A 17,831-nucleotide genomic window follows, 5' to 3' on the forward strand; every position below is an offset into this window, starting at 1 on the left:
CACCCGCCTCTGTGGTCACCATCTCCAGGGCCTCCCTGATGGTCTCCTGCACCTGTCATTACCAACACAAACATTAATGGTGGAGGCTGAGTCTCTCAGGTGGATGGTGACACCCGCCTCTGTGGTCACCATCTCCAGGGCCTCCCTGATGGTCTCCTGCACCTGTCATTACCAACACAAACATTAATGGTGAAGACTAAACCACACACCAGAAGGTGAAGAGACGACGACGACGTTTCGGTCCGTCCCGGATCATTATCAAATCCAATGTGATTGGAGCGAGTTGTTGTTGTTTCTCGACAAACAAACACTCTTCGTAGTAATCTGGTTCACACTGCTTCTCGTGCTTCTAATGCTGTTGGTGTTTACTCTATTACTAAAACCTCTATAAATTATTGAGGTTATTAGATAGGTTGGGGTTTACGAGTAGGTAAGGTAATTATCAAAAGAATGAACCAAACCGGGAAGGCTATGTAGCACCATCAAAGTGCGAAATAATCAAAGGGCGCTAAATATCACCAAGAATGCCAATACGAGAACAGAAACGCATAAGGCGAACGATATCAAAAGTATCCAATTCACCAAGAATTCTATCGAGGGACAAGTGACCACGAGGAACGGTCGGATAGCAAGACACACGCTCGTCCAAGAAGTCAGGACATTCAACAAGGATATGCGCAACTGTAAGAAGGACAACGCAATTTGAAAAATAAGGAGCAGGGCAGGGCTCCATTAAGTGACTGTGAGTCAAGCAAGTATGGCCAATCCGCAGCCTAGCTAAAGCAGTTTCCCACCGCAGGTTACGGTGGTAGGAGGAAAACCACGGGGACACACTACGTTTGAGAGTACGCAGTTTGTTACTAACTACAGAGGACCAACAACCCTACCAACGGGCAAGGATGGAGGAATGAATAACAGGATAAAAGTCGGAATAAGGAATTCCTTTACGGGAGATGGGACAAGAACGGATAGCGTCCCTAGCGGCAGCATCCGCACGCTCATTTAAAGAAACACCAATATGGCTGGGAACCCGGCAAAACTCTGCTGATTTAAATTTACTAGAAATAAGAAACAGCCAATGTTGAATGTCGATGACCACCGGATGGACCGGATTAAAGGACCCTAGAGCCATGAGGGCACTACGAGAGTCAACTACAACCACAAAGGAGGAATGACTGAGAAAGCAAGAGACGGAGAGCATAGAGAATAGCATAAAGTTCTGCTGTGAAGACGCTAGCCTCCGAAGGGAGGCGACACATGTAAGTGTGGTCAGGAAAACAACAGAGTAGCTCACACCGTCCGCAGACTTAGACCCATCGGTGAAGATGGAAATAGAGTGGGAGTGTGAAGAAAAGTGCTCAAGGAAAAGGCGTTTCAGAACCGTAGGAGGGGTAAAAGCTTTAGTGATGCGGGTCAAGGACGTACAAAACTTAGGAAGGGGGACTCTCCACGGAGGTAAGGAAGGAACAATATGAGGAGAAACATTAGAAATACGAACAGAAAGAGAATCCTGTAAGCGAGATAATCGGACATAAAGAGGGAGGCGATGAAGTGGAACAGGAACCACAGAAGGGGTAAAAGTTAAAGCATGACAAAGGCGAGAGGAAGGATGTTGTAAGGACCGCGCAAGATGGTGAAAACAGTAGCGATCACGGCGGTCCTGGAGAGAGAGGAAGCCAATGTCAACATACAAACTGAAAGCGGGAGTCGAACGAAAGGCATCAGAGCTCAGACGCAACCCAGTATGGTGCTAAGCATTAAGACGGCAAAGAGTAGAAGAAGGAGCAGAAGAGTATACAGAGCAACCATAATTGAGTTTAGACAGGACGAGAGAGAAGTGCAAAGAGAGGAGCGTTCGCCTATCTGCTCCCCAAGAAGTATGGGACAAAACCTTAAGTAGGTTAAGGGCCTTAGAGCATTCAACTCGGAGGTAAGAGATATGGGCTGACCAAGACAAACGAGTGTCAAAGATTAACCCCAAAAGCTTAGCGGAATCCCTGTACACAAGGGGATGACCATAAAGCGACGAAGAGGGTCGAAGAACGACATGCTTCCGAGTAAAAATCATAGCACAAGTCTTATACACAGAGAACTTGAAGCCATGATCGGTGGCCCAAGACGACACGGTATCAATCACAAGTTGAAACCGCCGTTGAAGGAGAGGCGAATCATCACCCTGGCAGCAAAGGGTAAGATCGTCGACATAGAGAGCAGAGAAGACGCCAGAAGGAAGAGAGGAAAGAAGACCGTTGAGGGCAACTAGAAAAAGAGTAGTGCTCAGAACACTACCCTGGGGCACACCTTTGTATTGCTTAAAAGGGGCAGAGAGAGTGACACCAAGCCGCACACGAAAGGAACGACGAGAGAGGAAACTCTGAAAGAAGAGAGGGAGATTCCCATGAAGGCCAAAAAAATGAAGTTGAGACAAAATATGATACCACCAGGTAGTGTCGTAAGCCTTTTCCAGGTCAAAAAGGATGGCAACAACGGAGGTCTTCGCATCAAAAGCAGTACTAATATAGACCTCCAAGTTCATCAGGACATCCGTTGTGCTGCGGCACTTGCGAAAACAAAACTAAGAATGGGAGAGGTGGTGATAGTGTTCAAAGAACCACATCAAACGAACGTTAACCATACGTTGAAAGAGCTTGCAGACACAACTCGTGAGGGCAATAGGGCAGAAGTTCTTCGGGAGATGACCCGAGAGACCCTGGTTTCTGAACAGGGAGGACAACAGCATCGAGCCAATACCCAGGGACTGATATGACGACTCCCAGACCCTATTGTAGAGATTCAGTAAACACCGAGACGTGCACGGAGGGAGATGGCGAAGCATTTCATAATGAATGCCATCGGAGCCCGCCGCCGTAGAACCGCAGAGGGCCAGGGCAGACTGAAGCTCAGAGAGAGAGAAGGGATCATTATAGGGAAGGCGAATATGAGTACAGAAATTTAAAGGACGAGATTCAAGAATAGGCTTACGAAGAAGGAAGGTTTGGAGAAGATGAGAACAAAAATTAACAGATGAAAAGTGGGAACCCAGTTCGGTCGCGACCTGCAACGGCTCCGCCACAAGAGCACCATGGAGGCGAAAGACCGGCGAGACATCGGGAACGAACTTACCCGCAATCATGTAGATACGCTTCCAGACCAGTTGTAGAGGAGTTTCGGACATAACGGTGGAGACATAAGACATCCAGCAAGCACGTTTAGCCACATGGATGGTCCTACGGGCCACCGCACTTGCCTTCCGAAACAATCGAAAAGACTCAACCATCTGCCGGTGGCGATGTCTCTTCCAGGCTGCACGCTTACAGCGGACAGCCCAAGCACAGTCCACATTTCACCAGGGAACGCACTTCCGCATTCCCCGAGAGGAAGAGCGAGGAATAGAGCGGAAGGCAGCGTCAAAGACAGTGTCATGAAAAAGGAGGGCACGAGGAAGAGGCAGAAAGGAGAGGTCGGAAATAGTAGCACGGAGAGTAAAGAGGTGCCAGTCAGCCTCAGCAAACCTCCCCCCTAGGGAACGAGAGAGGAGGGTGAAAAGAGAAAAAAGTGACAAGGATAGGAAAATGGTCACTGCCATGGAGGTCATCAAGGACCCGCCACCCGAAATCTAAAGAAAGGGATGACGAGCACAGAGAAAGATCGAGACAGGAAAGGGAGCGAGTCCGAGAGTCCAAATGAGTGGGCTCACCAGAATTCAGAAGGGACAGAGAAGAAGAGAGGATGTAAGGTTCAAGGAGGCGACCCCGGGTGTTTGTCAGAACATCACCCCAAAGGGCATGACGACAACCGAAATCACCCAGCAGGAGCACAGGCTCCAGCAAGGAGTATAAGAGGTGTTTAAGATTGGGAAGAGAAAGTGGGACTGTGGGGGGGGGGGGGGGAGAGATAAATGGAACAAACTGTGTACCATTTACGCACAAAGACACGAGCAGCAGAACAGTGGAGAGGCGACGAAAAAAGTAAGGGGAAGAAGGAAACATCTAAGCGAATCAAGAGAGCAGAAAAGTTATGGGCCCCAGCAACAGCTGGGGGGGGGGGAGAGGAAAGAATAGCCACGGAAGAAACCAGGACGAGCACCAAGCATCGGCTCCTGGAGACAGACACAAAGGGGCGAAAACTGTGAAATTAGAAGTTGGAGGTCAAGGAAATTGGCGTAATATCCAAGGATGTTCCATTGAAGAATTGACATCGGCAAAAAGAGAAAGGATAGCAACAGAGAGCAAAGAAGAAACGAAGGTGAAAAAGAAACACAGCACGTTAAAGAAGCACAGGGTCAGGATTAGGGTCAGCGAAGTTAGGGTTAGGGGGCATGGGTAAACTGAGTAAAGAAGGACGGAAAGAAGCGGGAGGACAGACCAGAGATGGACGAGCAGGGTCTGGAGGAGGAGGAGAAGGAAGAGGAGGAGAAGGAGGAGGAGGAGGAGGGGCAGAAAGAGGGGGAGTGCACCTCAGCAAAGGCAGTAACCGAGACGGAACCGGGGGCTAAAGAAACCTCCACAGTAGGAACAAGGGGCTCTACCACCGAAGCGGGAGGAACGATAGAATTAGAGATAGGGGGTGAAGAAGGAAGCGAAGCCTTCTTACCTACCAGGAAGGAGGAAGGAGAGGAGCCAAGTTTCCGCTTCTGATTCAAAGAGACAGGTGTCCCAGCAGCAATATACTGGGCAACAGACTCCAGCATCTCGAAAGGAGAAGAAGAGAGAGAGCGAACAACATGACCACCAGGAGAGCGATGGACATCGGCCCGCACAGTCAGGCGGCGTGGAGAGCCAAGAGGCGGAGGAGAATGACGGGAAGGAGGACCAGAGGGAGAGGAGAAAGAAGACACAGGAGACATGACAGACTGGGTAGAAAGAAGGGGAACCCTAGACAGAGAACCAGGAGGGGGACCCTCCGGGACAGAACGGAGGAAAACAGGGGAGGTGGTGGTGGGCGTGTCCGGGTCTATGGCTTGGAAACGGTTGTGAGACTGAGGAAGGTGGGAAGGACGAGGAGAGGAAGAGCGCACCACGCGAGCATAGGAGACGGCAGCAAAAGAGGGGAGATGATGAACTTGGCGCCGAGCCTCAGAAAAAGACAAACGGTCCCGGTGCTTCAAGTTGAGGACAGCCGACTCAAGTTTGTAACATATACACGTGTGGGAGAAGGTAGGGTGGGCCTTACCACAATTGAGGCAGCAGGCCTGGGGAGAAGTGCACTCCAACTTAGAGTGACCCTTGTCCCCACACATAGGACAGAGAGAGAGAGACAGTACTGGAGCAGCGGAGGGCTCCATGCCCAAACCTCCAGCACTTATTGCAGAGCTGAGGAGATGGAATATACTCCTGAACAGAGCATCTGGTACCAGCAAGAATGACAGAGGGCGGAAGAGACCTACCATCAAAGGTAATCTTCACAACCCGAAAGGGCTGACGGCGATGACAGTGAGGGGGACGAGTAAACGTATCCACCTGGAGGACAGAATGGCTTTGGGCCTCGAGGATATGCTTGGTATCCTCGTGGTAGTCTTCTAGATTCCTAACACCGGTCGCAACATGGTGCGGGAGGAGAACAGTGCCAACACTGGCATTTAACTGAGCGTTCTTGGAGACCCGAACAGGGGTCTCGCCAAGGCACGATAAGGCAGCCAAGTGGGTGGCTGCATCCTGAGAAGGAGCAGCAACGACACGGGTACCAAGACGGGTGAGGTTGAAGGTAACAGAGGCATCTACGGAATCTACAAAATGCCTATGAAGGGAAAAATCATCAGGAGTTGAATCTAAAGGATGGAGGTCAAAGTACTTAGTCCACATAGCAGGACCAAACAAAGCATAGTACGAATTAGAATGGGAAGGGAGCATACGAAAGCGGCAGTGGCGGGGACGGTGATGAGAACTTTTAGAGAAAGACGGTCAGAAGGCGCAGTAGTCACAATAAGAGATGGAGCCGTGCAAGAGGACGAGGCGGTCACCACAGCAGGCTTGGGGCTCGACCCAATCACAAAGGAGGGAGGGGAGCAGGGAGGAAGAGTCCGGTCTGGGCCCAAACCGGGCCCTGCAGTGGGGGCTACAGATCCCGGTCTTCCAGGATGGTCCGACTCAGGAGCCTGGTCGCCCACCCTATGAGCCTGGGTAAGAGAAGTCGTGTCGTTATCCATGCAGCAAACAATATCAAATGTTTGGGACCTGGAACCAAGGGATACCACCTAAAAGGTCAGCCAGGGAGGCCGAGTGCGGGCCAGTGCAGGAAGGCTGTGTCGTCCCCAGCGGTGCTCCCCTTTTTCAACAGGGGAGTCCTACTACATCGTCCATGCTCCCACACTGGTGCTAAGACCCCATTTCCCCTATCGCCCCAGCCTGGACACCCAGCCATCCACTCAGGGCGGTCCCCTCACAGGCGACCCCTCCAGCGGGTGGGCCGATGGCTCACAAGACCCCTACCCCTTGGCTCACAAGGCCCTTCAGCCTGTACACCACCCAAAGAGGGGGCAGGAGAGGGGAGCAAAGGCAACCCACACCGGTCCCAGGGAGGTGTACGTGAGCCCCTCACCACGACAAGGAGACACCACAGAGGGGATTGGGGTTTACGAAGGAAGGAAGGAAGGAAGGAAGGAAGTCTCTGGTAGTTTTATATACAAGCGAGCTGCCCCTCCTTCTGGCAAATTGCAGTCAATTGTTTCCTTGCCAGATGTAAGATCATTTTAGATGCTCAGAGTGTAAGAACACTGTGTTAATATTCTATTAACGTATTGTAAAGTTAGGACGTTAGTTATATTTAGAACTGCATAGTGGCAGTTAATTATTATATTGGAGGATAAGTAAATGTTACTGAACGATCAGTTGTTCACACAGGCAAAAAGCCGCATGAGAAAAATCAGTCTTCTCTAACTACGCTCAGGGCTGGTCGGACATAGTTTTGTGTGGCTCTCCCTTTTTAACCTCCTTCCATTCTATTCTATTCTCTCCTTAATCTTCACTATACCAGGTTAAGTAAAATACCATTGTTGTTACGTGCCCCTAGATCTTCTAAGTGTAAATTTGTCTGTGTTCTCAAGTCAATTATTTTGAGTTCCAAGTGTTTAGTTGTTTTGAGCTGACAAGTGAACACGTGTTGCGTGCAACACGTGTTCTAACCCGAAGTTGCACTTACTCCGATCAACACAGTTGATCGGAGTAAGTCCCTGATAATTTTTGGTTGAAAAGAAAAGGAGATAACATCTAGGTCAGCAACCCGTTCTCGCAAATTCGTAAAGTCAATATTGACTTATTAACTACGTGCATAGGTGATATACTAAACATAATAGATACCCCTAAAAAGATTTATAGAAAACACCAACCTTACCTAACCTTGTTAGTATCTTAAGATAAGCATCTTATTGCTTCGTAATTACAATTATTACTTAACCTATACCTATTATAGGTTAGGTAATAATTGTAATTACGAAGCAATACGATGCTTATCTTAACATACTAAGTAGGTTAGGTAAGGTCGGTGTTTTCTATGAATCTTTTTAAGGGTATCTATTATGTTAAGTATGTCACCTATGCACATATTTAATAAGTCAATATTGACTTATTAAATTTGCGAGAACGGGTTGAGGTCAGAAAGAGTTGTAAAAGAAGCGATAGTAGTAGATAAAATTGTTGGCCTCATGGAAGGTCTTACTACCATAGAGCAACTACAGAAGAATAGGCAGGTATGTAAAAGGGAAAGATCAACCTATGAGGATCACTCTAAACTGTGCCAAGCAGATGGAAGAAGTACTAAGGAATTGATGAGGGAACAAATTGATGAGGATGGGAAAGTGTGGTCATTAAGACGAGATCTTTCAAGAGAAGACAGAGAGAAGCTGAAACTAAACCTCGTAGAGGCAAAACGTCTAAATGAGACCAGAAACGAAGAAGAAATTATCTCTTTTTTCTACAAAGTGATAAGGGTAGGCAGGCCAGTAAAATGGTACAAAAAGGCAAACCAACAAAATTGCTAGTGAGAGGGGTAGTGAAGAATAAGGAGAGGGGAAACATGTTCCTGAAAATAGTATACAAATAGTACAGATGGAGTGAAATCGAAAATACTGGAGTTAAGTGATGTAATGCAGCTGCAGACACCAGACATTGTTTCACTCACGGAGACAAAACTTGAAGATGTTATTTTAAATGAGGTCATATTCCCAAGGGGCTACTCAATTTGGAGACGGGACAGAAAAATTTGGAAAGGCAGTGGCGTTGCTGTGCTGGTGAAAAAACACCTAAAGGTGAACGGAATAATGATTGCTAGTAAGTTACGGGGAGCTGAAGGGGCTTCCCCCAGAAATTATACGTAAAAATCATTATTACAGACAGTTGAATGACAGCAATGTGACCTTCAGCAGCGTACCTTCACTGAGGTGTAGACAGTCTTAACACCCGGGAAGAGTTCCTGGCACTTCTGGAGCCAAACTTCTACCTCCACGTGGCACTGATCAGCCGTGTCTATGGTTGTGACGGCCTCCTGGGCTGTGTTGACTGTGTTGAGGCTCCCCAACATGGCCTCTAGCAGAGACTTCCCTTCCTCTCCCTGTGTTGTCATGTCCTCCACACTGGTATCCTCCTCTTCCACGAGCTTCATGGCTGCCTTGTTCTGCTCTACCAGACCATAGAGTCTGTCCTGGAGTTGAAGGTGGTGAGTCTTCCAGTCCCCCAGCTGGCCCCGGTACTCCCCCAGCTGGGACAGTACCTCTTCACAACTGGTAATGAGGCTGCTGATGCTGCTCTTCTGCTCCTCCACCAGAGACCGTAACTTCTTGCTGATGCCTCTCGTGGAAGCGTTATAAAGTGTTGCTGCCACTGTGTCCCCTGACACCACCTGGGTATCTTTAAGTCTTCTAATAACAGCCTCCATACCATAATTGATGGGAAAGTGAGCAGCAGCTGTGGCACTGTGCTGGGCACGACAGCTAAAGCAGGTCAGCTGACCATTCTTGACACCATTGTCAACACACTGGGAGCAGAATGTGTGTCCACAAGGCAATGAGCGAGGCCGTAGCTGAGATTCATCGTAACAACCAAAACAGACTGAACATTCCTCAACGTTGTTGTTATCCTGTGTAAAGATAAAGTTGTTTGATCATTTACTTAACATTGTATGTAATACATAAATTAAAAATATGTAAAGTAGTTAATTAGCTATGTTAGACCAGGGCCAATATTGCTGACAAACATTTTCCCGAGGTCAAATATTTCTCACAAATATATTGCAGAGTAGGAATAATATTAAAGACAAATATATCCCAAGAAAAGGTTAATATTACTGACAGGTAAACGTATCTCTGAGCTGGGATAATATTACTGACAAACATATCAGAGCTGAGATATTATTACTGAGAGATAAATATATCCCAGAGATGGGATAATATTACTGATAAACAAATCCCAGAGTTGGGATATTATTACCGACTCATAAACATACCTCAAACTGGGATCGAGGGATCGGATGCACTCCGGCGGACCCGTGAAGGGTTAATCGCAAAGCCTGGACAGGTGAAACGGGAAACCTTGTAATCGCGAAACGAGTGACGCCAATCACTGGAAACTAACTTGCCTCGCGGCAAAGCAACGCAGACAGGCAGATGATTGGGGAGCCCCAGGAGTCCCCTCAGGGGTGACAAGCACCGGCCCCGGCCTTGGGTACCACACAAGACCACAGTAGCTATACCTGGAAACTTCCAGGCCTTGAGCATTACACTAGGCTTTAGAAGCTGTATACCTGGAACCTTCCAAGCCTTGGTCACCACACAAGACCTCTGTTAGCTGAATACCTGGAACCTTCCAAGCTTTTGGTACAACACTAGGCCTCAGAGGATGTATATCTGGAACCTTGCAGGCCTTGGGTACCACACTAGGCCTCAGTAGCTGTATACCTGGAACCTTGCAGGCCATGGTACACACTAGGCCTCTGAAGACTCACGGTGTTTATAAGAGACAAGGACAACAATCCGGCTCTCTCAAGAATACAAAGGGGAACCTGGAGATCCAGGATCACCACAGAACTAAGAGAAATAATATCAGAGGGAGAGCAAAACAAGTAACTGCTTAGACAGCAGATAGAGATATTAGAAAGAATTTTTTTAGTATCAGAGTGGTTAACAAATGGAATGCATTAGGAAGTGATGTGGCGGAGACTGACTCCATACACAGTTTCAAGTGTAGATATGATAAACCAATAGGCACAGGAACCTATACACCTGTTGATTGACGGTTGAGAATCGGGACCAAAGAGCCAGAGCTCAACCCTTGCAAGCACAATTAGGTGAGTAGAGTATTAGTAACACTGACCCAAACTACGTAAACACTGGTTGTCTGGGTCATATAGCTGACTTGTGAGTCACCAGTTTCCCCAGCAGATGGCAGCTCCATTTACACACATAATAATGTTAGTGTGTACTCACATATTTGTGCCTGCAAGATCGAGCTTTAGCTCTTGGACCCCGATTGGTGTCTGCCTAAAACTCCGCGGGGGATCAGTTACTTTATAAGAACATATAAATACCTTTATGAAAACCTTGCAATCAGACCCTCTGTGATATTTGTTTTAAACGTGTATTTGTATTATTTTTATAATTAGTATTACAAATTTATCCTTCACGTTCACTGAGAAGTGGGCCACAAGCGCCAAGCTTCCTTCCCTCTAGCACACATTGCTCAGCACAACAATATAATTGTTCTCCCCATCATCAGGTGATGATCCAACCCGTCCGTACACAAGGCTATTTAAAGCAGCGCCCGGCTTCCCGAGGCGCATTCATCAATTTTAACATACTGTGTATTAAAAATGGGTTTGTTTACATATGAAAATTAATATTACAGTATTATACATTAAAATTCTATGTATAGTTAAGCATAGGTTAGGGTTGGTGTTTAGGTTCTGTTTGCATTTATTTGTGGTTGAAGTACGTGGATAAAGCATTTATAACATTGTGGTTCGAACAGATGTCGTCAGCGAAGCACTTGTTCCGGAAGTGTTCGGACGTCATCAGTCGCGAGTAAACCGTTTTTCATTCCTTAACAGGGGTATTGGCGGGTGTATGAAATGGCCTTTGGCCATTATTTATAAGGATCGGCGGGGTTATAAAGTAAAATAATTCTTACCGCCATGATGAACAGTGAACTGGGGTCGTCCTGGTAACTGGTCAACAGGTCTGGACACTACGTCGCCTGTAACAGCTGGGGTCGTCTTGGTGACTGGTCAACAGGTCTGGACACTACGTCGCCTGTAACAGCTGGGGTCGTCTTGGTGACAACTCGGTGAATCTGGATGGTTGTGATATCTGTAACTGTCATTTATGCCAATCCATTAGACTTTAGTGCGTTATTATTGACTTAATTTGTTAAAAATATGCAAAGTAGGCTAATCAAATTACAGTAAATCAGAAACTGTTGCACAACATTGTTGTCATAAATGTTTGGGTTCTGTATGAGCAGAGCTTTGTGAGTTCTGCCATGTTGTCAATACTGTGCATGCTTCAGTCAATTATGGATAGTATGATAGTTAATACTGTTGACCAAACCACACACTAGAAATTGAAGAGACGACGACGTTTTGGTCCGTCCTGGACCATTAGCAAGTCGATTGTGACACCCACCCACACACACACACACGCATTAATATAATAGAGAGAGTAGCTTCAGTTCCCTGCAGGAATGGCTCAAGACTCTTAATCATGGGCGATTTCAACCATGGAAAGATAGACTGGGAGAATGGGGACCCACATGGAAGTGCAGATACGTGGCGAGCTAAACTCTTGGAAGTGGCAACAAGGAAATTTCTGAGCCAGCATGTCAAGGAACCCACAAGAGTGAGAGGCAATGGTGAAAAAGCTAGACTCGACTTGATATTCACCCTGAATGAGTCAAAAATAAGGGAAGTCAAAGTTGAAGCCCCCATAGGAATGAGTGACCACAGTGTACTGACCTTTGAGTACTTGGTGGAGGTAGGGATAACCTATCCAAGGATGGGATCGGAGGGAAAAAGACTGAATTACCGAAGAGGAAAATATGACGAGATGAGGAACTTCCTCAAGGGAATACCATGGTAAATAAAACTTAGAGACAAGAATGTGCAGGTCATGATGGAGTTTGTCACCCAGAAGTGCCAGGAAGCTGCAGACAGGTTTATCCCCGTCCAAAAGGAGAAAAACGAAAAACAACAGAAAAACCCATGGTTCAACCAGGAATGCAAGGTAGCAAGCAACTGAGTAAAAGAACATGGAGAAACTACAGAAATAACAGAACACCAGAGAGCAGGGAAAGATACCAGAGGGCCAGAAATGAGTACCTCAGAGTGAGGAGGGAAGCAGAGAGACAGTTTGAAAATGACATCGCGAGTAAAGTCAAGACCCAACCAAAGCTGCTCCACAGCCACATCAGGAGGAAAACAGCAGTGAAGGAACAAGTGATGAAGCTGCGGAAAGGGGAGAACAGATACACAGAGAATGACAAGGAAGTGTGTGAAGAACTCAACAAGATATTCCAGGTCTTCACAATAGAACAAGGAGAAGCCCCTGCACTAAGTGAGGAGGAGGCAAACCAAGCAACCTTGGAGGAATTTGACCTCACCAGTGATGAGGTCAAAAGGTGTCTGCTAGAGCTGGATGTGACAAAGGCTGTTGGGCCTGACAGAATCTCACCATGGATACTAAAGGAAGGTGCAGAAGCACTAAGTGTGCCACTCTCTACGGTGTATAACAGGTCACTGGAAACAGGAGACTTACCAGAAAGTTGGAAGACAGCCAACGTGGTCCCAATATACAAAAAGGGTGACAGGCAAAGAGGCACTGAACTACAGGCCAGTTTCCTTAACTTGTATACCATGCAAGGTGATGGAGAAGATCGTGAGGAAAAAGCTCGTAGAGCATCTGGAGGGAAATAACTTTGTAACGCACCACCAACATGGGTTCAGAGATGGTAACTCGTGCCTCACAGGATTAATAGAATTTTATGACCAGGCAACAAAAATTAGGCAGGAAAAAGAAGGGTGAGCCGACTGCATTTTCCTGGACTGTCAAAAAGCCTTTGACACAGTACCCCATAAAAGGCTGTTAAAAAAGTTGGAGCAACAGGCAGGAGTAAAAGGGAAGGTGCACCAGTGGATAAGGGAGTACTTAAGCAACAGGAAACAGCTAGTAACGGTGAGGGGGAAGACATCAGAGTGGCGAGATGTCACCAGCGGAGTCCCACAGGGCTCAGTACTTGGACCCATCCTGTTTCTAATATATGTAAACGATCTTCCGGAGGGTATAGACTCATTCCTCTCAATGTTTGCTGATGATGCAAAAATTATGAGAAGAATCAAGACGGATGAAGATAGACAGAGACTACAGGATGACCTGGATAAACTGGAGGAATGGTCTAGAAAATGGCTCCTAAAGTTCAACTCTGGAAAGTATAAGGTGATGAAATTAGGTGAAGGGAGCAGGAGGCTGAACACAAGGTATCATCTGGGAGGTGAAATCCTGCAAGAGTCAAATAGAGAGAAAGATTTGGGGGTTGATATCACACCGAACCTGTCCCCAGAGGCCCCATCAAAAGAATATCATCAGCGGCATATGCTAGACTGGCCAACATAAGAACTGCCTTTAGAAGCTTGTGTAAGGAATCTTTCAGAACCCTGTATACCACTTATGTAAGACCAATCCTGAAGTATGCAGCTCCAGCCTGGAGTCCATACCTAGTTAAACATAAGACAAAGCTAAAGAAGATTCAGCGGCATGCCACCAGGCTCGTCCCGGAACTGAGAGGAATGAGCTACGAGGAAAGGCTAAAGGAGCTGAACCTCACATCCCTGGAAAACAGAAGAGTAAGGGGAGACATGATAACCACCTACAAAATTCTCAGGGGAATTGACAGGGTGGACAAAGACAAACTCTTCAGCACGGGTGGGACACGAACAAGGGGACACAGGTGGAAACTTAGTACCCAGATGAGCCACAAAGACGTTAGAAAGAATTTTTTCAGTGTCAGAGTAGTTAATAAATGGAATGCTTTAGGCAGTGATGTGGTGGAGGTTGACTCCATACACAGTTTCAAATGTAGATATGATAGAGCCCAGTAGGCTCAGGAATCTGTACACCAGTTGATTGACAGTTGAGAGGCGGGACCAAAGAGCCAAAGCTCAACCCCCGCAAGCACAATTAGGTAAGTACACACACACACACACAAGGTATTTCCTAAGGGACACAGACCTCGGGACACAGACCTCAGAGATAAGTCTGTACAACGTATGATGAACTATGTTACCCAAAAGTGTCAGGAGGCAGTAAACAGGTTCATCCCGGCCCAAAGGGAAAAATCCGAGAAGCAACAGAAGAATCAATGGGGCATGTATGGAAGCGAAGAAACTGAACAAAAGAGCGTGGAGGAACTTTCGGAATAACAGAACACCAGAAAGCAGAGAGAGAGATACCAGAGAACCAGGAATGAGTACGTCAGGGTGAGGAGAGAAGCAGAGAAAAGTTTTGAAAATGATATAGCAAACAAAGCCAAGACCGAACCAAAGCTACTCCACAGTCCCATCAGTAGGAAAACAACAGTGAAAGAACAGGTAGTGAAACTTAGAACAGGCGAGGACAGGTATACAGAGAATGACAAAGAGGTGTGTGAAGAACTCAACAAGAGGTTCCAGGAGGTCTTCACAATAGAACAAGGTGAGGCCACTGTGCTAGGAGAAAGGGAGGTAAACCAGGCGGCCTTGGAAGAGTTCGAAATTACGAGAGAGGAGGTCAAGAGACACCAGCTGGATCTGGATGTTAGAAAGGCTGATGGTCTAGACGGGATCTCACCTTGGGTACTGAAAGAGTGTGCAGAGGCACTTTGCTTGCCACTCTCCATAGTGTATAGTAAGTCACTGGAGACGGGAGACCAACCAGAAATATGACAGACATCGAATGTTGTCCCAATATACAAAAAGGGCGACAGGCAAGAGGCACTGAACTACAGGCCAGTGTCCTTGACTTGTATACCATGCAAGGTGATAGAGAAGATCGTGAGAAAAAACCTGGTAACACATCTGGAGCGAAGGGACTTTGTGACAAATCGCCAACATGGGTTCAGGGAGGGTAAATCTTGCCTGACTGGCTTAATAGAATTCTACGACCAGGTGACAAAGATTAAGCAAGAAAGAGAGGGCTGGGCGTACTGCATTTTCTTGGATTGTCGGAAAGCGTTTGACACAGTACCGCATAAAAGGCTGGTACATAAGCTGGAGAGACAGGCAGATGTAGCTGGTAAGGTGCTCCAGTGGATAAGGGAGTACCTAAGCAATAGGAAGCAGAGAGTTACGGTGAGGGGTGAGACCTCCGATTGGCTTGAAGTCACCAGTGGAGTCCCGCAGGGCTCTGTACTCGGTCCTATCTTGTTTCTGATATATGTAAATGATCTCCCGGAGGGTATAGATTCATTTCTCTCAATGTTTGCGGACGATGCCAAAATTATGAGATGGATTAACACAGAAGAGGACTGTTTGAGGCTTCAAGAAGACCTAGACAAGCTGAAGGAATGGTCGAACCAATGGTTGTTAGAGTTTAACCCAACCAAATGTAATGTAATGAAGATAGGTGTAGGGAGCAGGAGGCCAGATACAAGGTATCATCTGGGAGAGGAAATTCTTCAGGAGTTAGAGAAAGAAAAAGACGTGGGGGTTGATATCACGCCAGACCTGTCTCCTGCAGCACATATCAAGAGGATAACATCAGCGGTATATGCCAGGCTGGCCAACATACGAATGGCATTCAGAAACTTGTGTAAAAAAATCATTCAGAACTTTGTATACCACATATGTCATGCCAATCCTGGAGTATGCAGCCCCAGCATGGAGTCCATATCTAGTCAAGGATAAGACTAAACTGGAAAAGGTTTAAAGTTTTGCCACCAGACTAGTACCCAAGCTGAGAGGTATGAGCTACGAAGAGAGACTACGGGAATTAAACCTCACTTCGCTGGAAGACAGAAGAGTTAGTGGGGACATGATCACCACATTCAAGATTCTGAAAGGAATTTATAGGGTAGATAAAGACAGGCTATTTAACACAAGGGGCACACGCACAAGGGAACACAGGTGGAAACTGAGTGCCCAAATGAGCCACAGAGATGTTAGAAAGAACTTTTTTAGTGTCAGGGTGGTTGACAAATGAAATGCATTAGGAAGTGATGTGGCGGAGGCTGACTCCATACACAGGTTCAAGTGTAGATATGATAGAGCCCAATAGGCTCAGGAATCTGTACACTTGTTGATTGACGGTTGAGAGGCGGGACCAAAGAGCCAGAGCTCAACCCCCGCAAACACAACTAGATGAGTACAACTAGGTGAGTACACACACACACACACACACACACACACACACACACACACACACACACACACACACACACACACACACACACACACACACACACACACACACACACACACCCAGGAAGCAGCCCATTACAGCTGTCTAACTCCCAGGTACATATTTACTGGAAGGTAACAGGCGCATCAGGGTGAAAAAAAACTCTGCTCATCTGTTTCCGCTGGCGTCGGGAATCGAACCTCGGACTAAACGACGTGCTGTCCACTCCACCAGCGCCCTTACTGGTGTGTAACTGGTGTGTGACTGATGTCTTTGACTGTTGTGTGTGACTGGCATGTGACCAGTTTGTGAACAGTATGAGACTAGTATGTGACTGGTGTGTGACTGTGTGTGGTTGGTGTGTGCCTGGTATGTGTTTCTGGTGTGTGTGATTGGCGTTTGTGACTGGCGTGTGGGACTGGTGTCTGACTGATATGTGTGACTGGCGTGTTACTGGGATGTGACTGATGTGTGTGACTTGTGTGTGTGACTTGTATTTGTGACTGGTGTGAGACTGGTGTGTGTGACTAGTGTGTGACTTGTATTTCTGACTGGTGTGTGACAGGTGTGTGACTGATGTGTGACTGGTGTGAGACTGGTGTGTGTGACTGATGTGTGACTGGTGTGAGACTGGTGTGTGACTTGTATTTGTGACTGGTGTGTGACTGATGTGTGACTGGTGTGAGACTGGTGTGTGTGACTGATGTGTGACTGGTGTGAGACTGGTGTGTGTGACTGATGTGTGACTGGTGTGAGACTGGTGTGTGTGACTGGTGTGAGACTGGTGTGTGTGACTGGTGTGTGACTTGTATTTGTGACTGGTGTGTGACTGATGTGTGACTGGTGTGAGACTGGTGTGAAACTGGTGTGTGTGACTGGTGTGTGACTTGTATTTGTGACTGGTGTGTGACTGATGTGTGACTGGTGTGTGACTGGTGTGTGACTTGTGTGTAACTGATGTGTGACTGGTGTGTGACTGGTGTGTGACTGGTGTGTGACTGTTGTGTGGCTGGTGTGTGACTGGTGTGTGACTGGTGTGTGACTGATGTGTGACTGGTGTGTGACTGGTGTGTGACTGATGTGTGACTGGTGTGTGACTTGTGTGTGACTTGTGTGTGACTGTTGTGTGACTGGTGTGTGACTGGTGTGTGACTGGTGTGTGACTGTTGTGTGGCTGGTGTGTGACTGGTGTGTGACTTGTGTGTGACTGGTGTGTGACTGATGTGTGACTGGTGTGTGACTTGTGTGTGACTTGTGTGTGACTTGTGTGTGACTTGTGTGTGACTGGTGTGACTGATGTGACTGATGTGTGACTGATGTGTGACTGGTGTGACTGGTGTCACTGATGTGTGACTGATGTGTGACTGATGTGTGACTGGTGTGACTGGTGTCACTGATGTGTGACTGATGTGTGACTGATGTGTGGCAAGTGTGTGACTGGTTTGTGACTGATGTGTGACTGGAGTGTGCCTGGTGTGTG

The 17,831-nt window shown here is 47.1% G+C and overlaps 1 protein-coding gene across 1 annotated transcript; it reads right to left on the reverse strand.

The window, feature by feature from the left end:
- Positions 1 to 15: 15 nt before the first annotated feature.
- On the reverse strand, positions 16 to 11,293 carry LOC138372084 (E3 ubiquitin-protein ligase TRIM13-like). Its single transcript, XM_069337349.1, has 3 exons — positions 11,115 to 11,293; positions 8,365 to 9,069; positions 16 to 162 (listed from the first exon to the last, which is right to left on the reverse strand). Exons 1-3 carry the CDS (start codon positions 11,118 to 11,120, stop codon positions 16 to 18), a joined length of 858 nt encoding a protein of 285 aa, XP_069193450.1. The 5' UTR covers positions 11,121 to 11,293.
- Between the last annotated feature and the right edge of the window lie 6,538 nt (positions 11,294 to 17,831).

The sequence above is a fragment of the Procambarus clarkii genome, chromosome 37, assembly GCF_040958095.1.
Source record: "Procambarus clarkii isolate CNS0578487 chromosome 37, FALCON_Pclarkii_2.0, whole genome shotgun sequence".
In the NCBI taxonomy this organism is placed as follows: domain Eukaryota; kingdom Metazoa; phylum Arthropoda; class Malacostraca; order Decapoda; family Cambaridae; genus Procambarus; species Procambarus clarkii.

Bases quoted from the DNA above. Each gene is read 5' to 3' on its own strand.
- LOC138372084 (XM_069337349.1), bottom strand. The intron at 163-8,364 runs GTACGCTGCTGA...TGGTAATGACAG, and splicing joins CTGTCTACACCTCAGTGAAG to GTGCAGGAGACCATCAGGGA.